The sequence below is a fragment of the Syzygium oleosum genome, unplaced genomic scaffold, assembly GCF_021117445.2.
Source record: "Syzygium oleosum isolate NSW1041296 unplaced genomic scaffold, Sole_v2.1 Sole_v2.48, whole genome shotgun sequence".
NCBI classification, from domain to species: Eukaryota; Viridiplantae; Streptophyta; class Magnoliopsida; order Myrtales; family Myrtaceae; genus Syzygium; species Syzygium oleosum.
This window is the reverse complement of record NW_026607532.1, coordinates 658,912-670,028: the sequence shown is the minus strand read 5'-3', so window position 1 is coordinate 670,028 and position 11,117 is coordinate 658,912. Positions and strand designations below refer to the sequence as shown.

The following is an 11,117-nucleotide window of genomic DNA, read 5'->3' as shown; positions in this document are numbered from 1 at the left end:
AGCTGCTGCTTTTAATGACTTTATATTAAACAGTAGATCGGATCCACATTTGTGGATGGAGATAATAAGGTCTGTTAATTTCCTCGAAAAAAAAGAATTTCCTAACTCCTCACCCACCCCCACCTCGCTGTCTTTCCAATAGTCGACTCTTTTAGAACCGGCGTGCTTGAGTTTAGGTAAATTCTCAACGTGACGATAGTACGTACCTGGAGTGTATTTTTGCATAGTTATCTCGAGTTTTCGCATAGTTCGTCGCTAAAGATTCGATATTTTTCCTCTTTTCTTATTGTTGCCTTCTCTTTTCTGTCCAAGCGAACGCGTTATGATTTGTCATCCGTTAAGCTCGTGCAACCGATAACATCGTAGATAAGGCCGATTCATACCCGCATTTGAATTGGGTGACTTGGATCTCAGTGTGGATTCATTCCTTTGTGTCTTGGAATATTTTTGGTCAAGAAAGAGCGAAGTGCGCGTCGGTTGGGACAAATTTGGTGATTGGTGACCCGAAATTAAACTGGTTTCTACACAAAAGTCAAGCGGTCCAAATTCAAAGTGTTCAATGTACACGTTGCTCTCTGTCTCTCCTACCAAGCACCATTGACACACTTTATTCGGCTGGGTCCTTTCCCTGCTGGATGTACACTGAACAGCGCAAACACATCACAGGCGAGGGCGAGATCGAAACGGGGCCGCGACGGCGAGATGATTTCACAGCCCTCTCGATCCGGGGATGTCGATCCACTCCAGCCGCAGCTCGATCTCGCCGCTCTCGACGTTGCGGAGCCTCAGGACCATCTCCTGCACGACCTTGCCGTCAGCCCAGACGACGCGGCTCTCGTCGGCGAGGCAGTTCTGCCGGGTGGGCTGGACCCGGGTGATGATGGTCCCGCTCGGGAGCCCGTCCAGGCGCATCCGGAGCGCCTCCACCAAGGGCCCGATCTCGAACTCCGCGTCCCCCATCTTGTCGTCGAAGCTCAACCTGTCCTTGTCGTAGACAAACTGCAAAATTTTTGCCAGTAACTTAAAAGTTAACAGAGCAGTTTGGATTGGGTCATCTCATCTGAATCAAACTTGAAATTCCTAACTCCGGTTTAATCACTTAAAATCAGACAACGGAAGCAGTTCATTCCAAGAAGCTTAAACTATTAGAGGACGCCGTGATCTCACCAGTTTAACGGGAAGGCTCGGATCGGCGACGGTCAACGTAAGATCCTCGTTCCATTCCGGGTTCGTGTTCTTCCTCACCACCCGAGTCTTTAACTTCTGCAAGAACACCACAGAGTTCTGATATTGACAACTTCCCACAGACAAGAGGGAGCCCAAAAAACCAAACTCAAAGACCCAAAAAAGGGAAAACGAAAGCCGGGATTCTCGAGCTCGGAAGGAGGCAAGAAGATGAGAACCTGCTTGCCGAGCTTGACGATAATATAAGGATCGCTGCTCTTGACGTCGCGGACGGCGAGGTTGACGCCTCTGTGGACGTGAATCCTGAGAAGACCCATCAGGTGTTCCATAGCTGAAGAATCAGAAGCAGAAGAAGCAGCAGCAGAAGAAGAAGAAGAAGAGGAGGAAGAAGATGGTGATGATGCTCAAGAACGACAAAGGGAGGAAGGACGGCGATCCTATTATGTCCCTACGCTGTGGCGAAGCAAGTCAGCCGATGGCTAAGTCCAACATCACGCGAGCGTCTCTATATAAGCATCAAACACGGTACCGTACCAAGTCATTCGCTTCGAAAACGGTACAATAAGAAGAAGATGAGCAAGAAACAAGTCAGAAATTTCTCGCATTGGCTTGCGCGACGAAAAAAGTACGATTAATTTCCAACTTGGTAATTTATTTATTTTCGCGTGGACAATAACTTGGATCCGATCTATGACAAGCTATTCTTTTATTAGTTCCCAAGAAGTTTGATTATTTCTTAACATGAGTATTCGTCAGAATCGTCACAGGGTCTTGTGCCTAAAGGGTCAGGTTGCATCGAAAGTGTCGAGTATTAATTATTTCCTATGTAGAAATCTCGAACCCGTGAAGTAACCCCCGGCGGACGAAATCCGAACGACTAATGTTTTTAGTATTTGGATATCTATCGAGCTCTGTGGTCGAACCGTTCGACGGCAGCTGCATTATCGATATACTCTATGATTTTTACGGTACAAGCGGGTCGAGAAATTTAAGGTGGGGAAAAAGGCGATAAGAAGATTGACATATAAGCAAGGTCAATCAGGAAGCCTTTTTAAACTGTGGGAGTCAATCTCATTTAATTAAGGCCTCATACCTCGCCAATTTGGGTTTAATGTCGGGAATAGGATTGAATTTAGGAGATGTTCGTTCCGCTGAAAATGAACGATTCGAAAAACATTTTCTTATGATCGCTTGTATCGCTTACAGAAACGAATGAACGACAAATATTTCCATTGTTCACGAAAATATTTAGATATAAATTATTATAATTTAAAATTTTTTTAACTGATTAATCATTTCAAATGATATAAATAATCTTTTTTTTTCCGGAACAAATGGAACATTAGACTTTAATTTGCTTCGCGGCCAAGCTAGGAAAGACCCCGGAAGCAAAGCCAAAGGGCCATCTAGAAGGGTCATGCCGACCGGAAATTGAACGCGGGACTCGCACCAAACTTGCAAATTTCCAACTTTTAATTAATGAGAACCGACCGGGACCCACCCTGCGCATCCAGAAACTTGCGACGCACGAGGATCGATCGCGTTATTACACTGCAACTCTGCACAGTGACCAGTCAACTTTGCAATGCCCAAGTCTTTTTTATTATTCATCCTTAGTTTTTCGGAAGTATTTTCCGTACAATACATACAAATTCAACAACAAATTAGCTCTGTTCTATTCGGATCGAGCATAATGTTCGGTCAAATTTAGGAGCCCGGAGGATTAATTCGACGGTGGATCACATTACGTGATGAAACGATCTGTATGTACACACATCGGAATCGATCAATTGAAAATATTTGGTGCTCGAATCGCATTAGATGGATAAATTTAGGGTTTACTACAAAAATTTTCAAACTGGTACACCAGTGATAAATTTATCTCAAACTAATTTTTTAACCATCAAAAACCCCAGACTTGTGCATTTGTGACAAATTTGACCTCCATTAGTTTCCGTTAAATTGGATTAATACCACGAAAAATCACAAATTGACACACAAAGGGTAAAACCCCAAACCGGTACACCTGTCAACTTCCGCGTGTTACCCAACTCAGTCATTTGAATGTAAAATTTAATGAAAACTAATGGAGAATAAATTTGTCAGAAATGTATCAGTTTTGGGTTTTTGATGATAAAAAGATAAGTTTAAGATAAATTTATCACATACGTATCAATTTAGGATATTTCGTAATATTAACCTATAAATTTATGCGGAGGGGCTTTTTCCGTTTTGCTCGCGCGATCAAATGTCGCGAGTCTAAACTTCATGATTTTAATTAGGTGAAAAACACGAGCTAGTTTTGATGGTGGTATGCAATCATTTGACGTCTCTTCCTTCTCTCTTCCTTCTCCAGTGCATTGTCCTCCACGAGACGTCTCCACATACTATGCAATACCACTAACATCTTGAAGCATGATGATATTGACAAGACATCATATCGTGCATTTTCACCTAAACGTCGAACGTCAACGAAAGGGAAAATAATGTAACCTATTTTGTCCTATATTATTTGGAGATGATTAGTACGAGATAATTGGAAAAATATATTAGGATAAATAACACGAATGATCCTTAAATTTTGACTTAATATATAATATGATTTCTGGATTTTAGTCTAATGTGCAATGTCATCTCCAAACTTTTAATTTATTCAATGTGATGTCTGGACTTTTGGTACATGTTCGATTTAATCCTTGGACTATATGAAAATTTGTCCCTAAACTTGAATTGATTGAATGACAACATTGAACATTTTCATATAGTTCAAGGATTAAATTGAACATGTATCAAAAGTCCAAGGACCATGTTGAACAAATTAAAAGTTTAAAGACGATATTGCACATTTGGCTAAAGTTTATGGACCACATTGCACATTGTGCCAAAATTCGAGAATTATTTGCATCATTATCTCAATATATTATGATCGATTGAATTCGAGTCCATATAAATCAAAATAATTACATCACATCCCTTCATCATCATGCAAAATCCATGTGAGTCCCACGAAAATCATGGTTATGGTTGCATATTACGTTGCGAAGCTTACTTTCGTGCGATTATCTAATTTGTGGAGGCCCGCTTCTTGGTCTTATTTATGATTTATTACTTGCTTGTAATCGATCATAAAGCACAAGATTTAATTTACTTGCAATACGAAGAAGAGAAACCAATCTTGTAGCACCCCGACACATGTACGTACAATTACATAGTACATCCTGGACGAGATCGAATAGAAAGTGGCGCATCATATGCGTGGTCCTCAAAAATTTAATTGTGTCTAGTGGCGATATAATTTGCTAAATGCAACAAAGGCGCTGCTCTTGCAGCATCGAAATGAACAAGCTCTTCAATGGCTTTCTTCACCAATTCGCCGGCGAATTCCATGGCCTTCTCGATCCCCATTAGCTTTGGATACGTTGCCTTATTGCTTGCCAAGTCTTTCCCGGCGGTCTTGCCCAGCTCTTGGGTCGATTTGGTCACGTCCAATATGTCGTCCACCACCTGGAACAGCAGCCCTATGCACCTCGCATACTTCCTCACCCTCTCTACTTCGCTCTCATTCCCCCCACCGACGATCGCGCCGCACACAACCGACGCCTCCAAGAGCTTCGCCGTCTTGTGGATGTGGATGTACTCCAGCTCCCCCAAGCTGATCTCCTTCCCCTCACTCGCGATGTCCACTATCTGCCCCGCCACGAGTCCCTTGGACCCAACGGCCAAGCCGAGCTCGGCGATGGCCCGGACGAGGCTGTCGGCGGGGACATCGGGGTCCATCCTGGCCGCCACGTGCTCGAAGGCCAGCGAGAGGAGGGCGTCTCCTGCGAGGACTGCAGTCTCCTCGCCGAACACCTTGTGGTTGGTGGGTTTCCCGCGGCGGAGGTCATCATTGTCCATGCAGGGGAGGTCGTCGTGGATGAGCGACATGGTGTGGATCATCTCGACCGCGCATGCCATTGGCATCGCGGAGGACACGTCACCGCCGATGAGCTCGCACGAGGCCAGGCAGAGGATCGGCCGGACGCGCTTCCCGCCAGCAAGGAGGGAGTACCTCATTGCTTCATGGATCTTTAGAGGGTGTTGCAAAGGGACTGCCATGTCTAGGGCTTGGTTCACTAGCTTGGCCTTTGTGGCCATGTAGTGGTCGAATTGGAATGGCAAAAGAAGGTCGTGTCCTTCCTTGGGAAGAACTAAATCTCGGGCTAGAGACTGTTGCACCGTCGACGGATTCTCCACGTGGACGGCCCGGACGTTCGCCGGAAATCTCAAACTACTGAGTCGGAGAGAGTGGTGCAATCTAGAGAAACTACAATTATTGACGCCGTGAACGAAATGGCGAGCAAGAGAAGAGTTTTCATGGCAAGTGATGCTAGATGAGAGGGCCATTGCAGTGAGATGAAGTTTGGAGTTTGGAAGAACACCAATGTGTTGATCTTTGGTGTTTCTGTTAATCTTTGCTACTAATTATAAAAGAAGAGGAGGACTGGGAAGATGCTGTTTGGAGCGCCCAAACATAGGTCTTCTCAATATTCCCTGCGGCCTTGGTTGGACTCTAGTGATTGAGTTTCATGCATGGGCCATGGACTATTCTTTAACGTTCATGTATTAGCATGGATTGAGCGAATCAACTTCTCTGCCACGCGACAAGTTTGGGAAATAACATTAGGAAATGTGTCTTCATTATGATCAAAGACAAAAGTCTATGTTTCCTAAAACAAGATTGCAATATAGAAAGCCAGCTTAGCGATTAGTTGATCAAATGATGTGATAAGCTTTGATTCTTGGGTGATATTAGAACCAGAGGTCCGAAGCTCGATTTCTCGTGATCTCTCCGGTTTGCAGAGGTTACTTTCTGAGTTATATCATTATCCAAGGTGATATGCGGCGAACTTTGTGTTCCTCTCTTGTCCGTGAAATTAGCAGACCTATGATCAATTGATATATGTGAATGAGGAAGGAGTGAATACGTCAGTTTGATTCCATGGACGCCAAACGAGGTTTGAAGACAAGATTCCAATGGCAGAAACCACCAAAATCTGGTGTTATCCATTATTCCGCTGCTTGGCGAAAATCTGAACTCCCCCACCTCGGGAATTCCACCGAAAACTAATAAAATGATAGAGTCCGGCGGAAAATATTTCTCGAAAAAATATTTGAATCGCTTAGAAAAATGAGTTAATGAAAATCGAAAAATATTTTCTAAAATATGATTAGATATTAATGTTTTGATCAAAAACTTTACGTTTGGGCACCCGACACTTGTTCCCGAGCCCTTGGCAACGAGGCCAGGTCTAATGGTCGGGGCTCGGTCTACCGAATCCATTGAGGGCAAGCCCAAGTCCATTGAGATAAGGTGCTAAGGTCCTATGCTTGGATCTATTCAGGCTGGGACAGGGCCCGCGCCCAACCTCGGTAGATGCCAACCCAGTGAGGGGACTTGGTCTAGGGCGTGAGGTCCGAGAACGGGCTCGGTTTGGAAGGACTTGGGCATTGACACTAGGGTCCCGAGCCCGGCATCTATGGACCCAAGTACTGAGGCCCAGCCTTGTTGGGCCTAGGTGCGGGGGTCCCAAGGCCCGACCTCACTGCACCTAAGCACAGGTGCAGATGCTACGGGACTTGGGCACTGGCACCGAGGTCTCAGGCTTGGCCTCAATAGACCTACGCCTAGGTGCCAAGGTCTGGAGCCTGGCCTCGATGGACCAAGACCCAGGCACTTGGTCTAGGGTTTGACCTCGATGGACTAAGGCCCGAGAGCCGAGGTCCTAGGCACGAGGCTAGGGTTTCGGGCACAAGCATTGAGTTCTTGGGCCTAGCTTCTATGGACTAAGATCGATGCTCGTGTTTGTGCCCGGGAGCCGAGGATTCAAACTCGAGACCTTGGGGCCCGTGCTTAGTTCTCTGACTATCCAGACGCAATTCACTGGCACCCGAATAGTGTATATAAGCTTTTCCTTACTAAACGACAGAAAGTAAGTTTTAGTTCATTTTCAGGCTTCAGCCAAACACCAGAAAATATTGTTATTTTCCTAAAAAACGATTTAATGAAAAGCATTTTCCATGAATTGTCGCATTTTCCACGAAACAAACGGAACCAAAGTCCAAAAAATTCTACCAAAGTAATGCCTCAACTTCTAGCTACAAATTGCTCATCTCCACGAAAGATGAGAAAATATCCATCTTTTGTCATGCACCAAGTCCAAGGGCCTATTTGATTACTCCAGTAAGTGCCGAAAATTAATATATTCAACATTGAACGAAATCAAGCATGTTTGATTAGATAACTAGTTTTGATTTAAGATATCTAATTAAGTCAAAAAGTCACTTAATAGGCTAAGTAAGGATGAGGTTACTTAATTACTTCAATAGAAAAGGCATCCGAGTAGGAAATATATCTTGCCTATTACATTGTTAAAAGCCTAAAACCTACCAATGAAATTGATAATCTCGTTTTTTGTAGGAAAGAATATTACTCAATAGGGAAAATGGCACAAACAGTCCCTAAATATTGGCCCAATATGTAATTTTAGTTCATGAACTTTTAATTTGCTCAATGTAGTCCATGAACTTTAATCCAATATGCAATATGATCCATGAACTTTTAATTTGTTCAACGTCATCCCTGAACTTTTGGTACATGTTCAATCCAGTCTCTGAATTATATGGAAATGTTTAATATAGTCTTTCCATTAATTCAAGTTCAAGGACTACATTGAATATTTTCATATAGTTCCAGGACTACGTTAAACATGTATAAAAAATTCAGGGACCTCTTTAAGTATTAAGCTAAAGTTCAGGGACTATATTAAACAAATTAAAAGTTTATGGACCAAATTACACATTGAGCCAAAGTTCAGGGACTGTTTATGTCATTATCCCGACTCAATATTCAGCTATCATAAAACAACATTTTATTTTCGTTTTCATCACTTAATTTTCAATTTTACCATTTTGGGCGAGAAAGGAAATCTCCAAGCATCGTTTTTAAACTGTATTTGACATCCGAAGAGGACGCATTGTCGAATTTAACTCTCGATCGGCAAATTTTGATGAGTGTTTTCATCCATTTTCTATTCAATTTGACAATTGATCACATAATACGTACGAATGACATGCGTTCAAGAATATTATAAAACGCCGAAATGTCTTTAGACGGGTTCAAGAATCACTTTGTGGATGCCCAAAAGTCAAAGCACCACTAGTCATGTGGCTTAAATGACGATTTCACTCTAGAATCTTAAACACAATTAGCTAGTCTTTACAACACATCTCACAATGATCGATCGTTCAATTTGCACTGGAGATCTACGCGGCTGTTTGGTAAAGTCTTCCCGCAACATTTCCAGTCATGGAAAACGGTTGCACGGTGACTTTCATAAGGTATTTGACAAGCACATCACGGCACACAATTGCAACTCCTCCACAGCCGTAGGCCTACAGCAATTTCCAACGGTTCTTAAGAAGCCGTCTCGCCCGGATTTTAGGTTAAATCACGCAAAAGTTAGGGCACCGCCACATTGCAGCACAATCACTATTCGACCACTATACCATATATGCTTGGAATAGATTCCATTTCAAGAGAGTTAAAAAATCTTTAGGCTTGAAACCGATAGGAATCAATGCTTGGACTCTACATGTGATTTGTTTTATATAGGGAGAACAACACTAGAAGTGCCAAAACTTGTGTACGACGCCCACTTTAGTGCCAAAAGTTTGTTTCGGATCACTTAAGTGCCAAAATCAGAGAAAAACGATCACTTAAGTGCCAACGGTGAGAAATTCATGCCAAATTAATACGTGACTTTTTTAATTAAAATTTTAATCTACGTGGCATTTCCACGTGTCTATTTCGAATTTCTCAGTCCTACGTGGCATTTCCACGTGTAAATTTCGAATTTTTTTATTATTTTTTTGGTTTTTTTTTCTGTTTTTTCCTTCTTTTACTTTTTTCTTTTTTTTTTCCTTCTTCTTCTTCATTTGGCCGGTGACCGGACACCGGCCACCGGCCATGGCCGGCCGCCTAGCCTCGTCGGGGGTCGCCCGGCCGTCGCCCAGGCCACAGCGGCCTCGCCGGGGGTCGCCTTCCCCCGAGCAACGCCCGGCGAGGCCGCCGTGGCCTGGGCGAGGGCCGGCCTCGCCTCGCCTGGGCAAGGGCGAGCCCCAGCGAGGCGAGGCCGGCCCTCACCCAGGCCACGGCGACCTCCCCGGGCGTCGCTCGGGGAAGGCGACTCCGGCGAGGCCGCCATGCCTGGGCGAGGGCTGGCCTCGCCTCGCCCGTGGCGGGCGACGGCGGCCTCGTCCGGGCGAGGCCAGGCAGGCGGCCATGGCCGGTGTCTGGTCACAGGCCAAACGAAGAAGAAGAAGAAAGAAAAGAAAAAACAGAAAAAAAAAATAGTAAAATATTATTAAATATTGTCCTCGTCAGTGCCGACGTGCCACGTAGGACTGAGAAATTAATAAAATATGGCCACGTTAGATTTCCGGCGACCCAAATCGGAGTTGGCACTTAAGTGATCGTTTTTTCAAAAAAGTGGCACTTAGGTGATCCGAAACAAACTTTTGGCACTAAAGTGAGCGCCGTACACAAGTTTTTGCACTTCTAGTGTTCTTCACCCGTTTTATATATATGAGAAAATATTCAGTAATATGTTACTACCACATTAGCTACTGACGTGATATGTGTTTTTTACTCAAATCCAATCGTGAATTGACATGTGCCATTGATTTGGAATAAAAGTAAAACAAAAAAAAAATTTGCATCTATTCACCCATGGAAGCTTCCCCTCCATCGTGCTCTTGGTTACTTCTGTCTTCCTCCTTCGTCGCTCGCGGCCGGCTCTGTCGTCCCTTGTAGTCGGCTAGCGATCGGCCCCCTTGACGGCCGAGCCACCCCTTTATTGTCACGGCGACTCACAGTCATTTTCCTTTTAGATCTAGACTGGAGTCATGTCTCTAGATCCGGTCTTGATCTCGAAGGCCATGGACAGAGCTCACTTATCAAGAAAAAAAAAACAGAGGAAGCCGTCTTCTTGTAGTCTGCTCGGGGTCGGCCATGGCGACGAATGAGGTCAACATCTTGAAGGTATGGACAGAGCTCAAATATCGAGATATGCCGTCCCTTGCAATCGGCTCGTGGTCGGCCATGGATGAACGATAGAGACGACGCCTAAATGCGTTCGACCATGGATGAACGATGCCGACAACGGCCATGGACAAGCACCCACGATTTTGACCATGGACGGCCATATCCTGAGACGGAGAAAACAGAGGGAGGCGGCCACGCTTGCTTGGATGCAGCGGTGGTAAACTAGGTCACGGTGTCGGCGCCTCCGCTAGTGAGCGACGACAGGGGAGGAGCGAAGGTCGGGCGGCTATGGACTGAAGAGAAGAAGAGAGAGCTGAGAGGTGAAGAGATATCAGCTGATGATAATGGATATGTGGCACATATGATGCTATGCGGTGGTAGTAACAAACCACTAAATATTTTCTCTCATGTAGAGAGGGGAAAAGTGTGATGGATAAATTCTGGTGGGCCCACTGAACTCGGGCTCCTGAGTCGGCCCAATACGAAGCATCAACCACATCGGCCCATGAAGCCCATTACCGTTTTCATCGCATCTTCATTATCATCCGGCTCCTCCTCTTCTCCTCTTTCCCTCCCAATTATCCGCTTCACCTTCCCCGGTTTCACTCGTTCTTCGTCTTCCTCCGCCACGCTCGCGAAGCTCTCTGCAACTGCACATCGCCGCCGTCTCGAGCCGTACCTGTAGAGCTCGGAGCTTCGGAGACCGTTTCTCGGCTTCCGATACGGCCGCGAACGATGCTCCACGTGGCCATCTCCGGGCCGTCGCTCCTCTCCTCTCGCTCGGCTTACCGGCTGAATCCTCTCCTCCTCTCGGCGCGGCGACGCCGGTGCGTCGGGATTTCTCGCC

General features: G+C 45.0%; 2 protein-coding genes across 2 annotated transcripts; both read right to left on the bottom strand.

Annotated features, from left to right (window-relative positions):
- Positions 1-495: 495 nt before the first annotated feature.
- On the bottom strand, positions 496-1,756 carry LOC115681442 (protein C2-DOMAIN ABA-RELATED 4-like). Its single transcript, XM_030605394.2, has 3 exons — positions 1,404-1,756; positions 1,168-1,263; positions 496-999 (listed from the first exon to the last, which is right to left on the bottom strand). Exons 1-3 carry the CDS (start codon positions 1,512-1,514, stop codon positions 709-711), a joined length of 498 nt encoding a protein of 165 aa, XP_030461254.1. The 5' UTR covers positions 1,515-1,756; the 3' UTR covers positions 496-708.
- Positions 1,757-4,306: 2,550 nt separating this feature from the next.
- LOC115681441 (geranylgeranyl pyrophosphate synthase 7, chloroplastic-like) lies at positions 4,307-5,725 on the bottom strand. Its single transcript, XM_030605393.2, has one exon. The coding sequence runs from the start codon at positions 5,569-5,571 to the stop codon at positions 4,456-4,458; it is 1,116 nt and encodes a 371-aa protein (XP_030461253.1). The 5' UTR covers positions 5,572-5,725; the 3' UTR covers positions 4,307-4,455.
- Between the last annotated feature and the right edge of the window lie 5,392 nt (positions 5,726-11,117).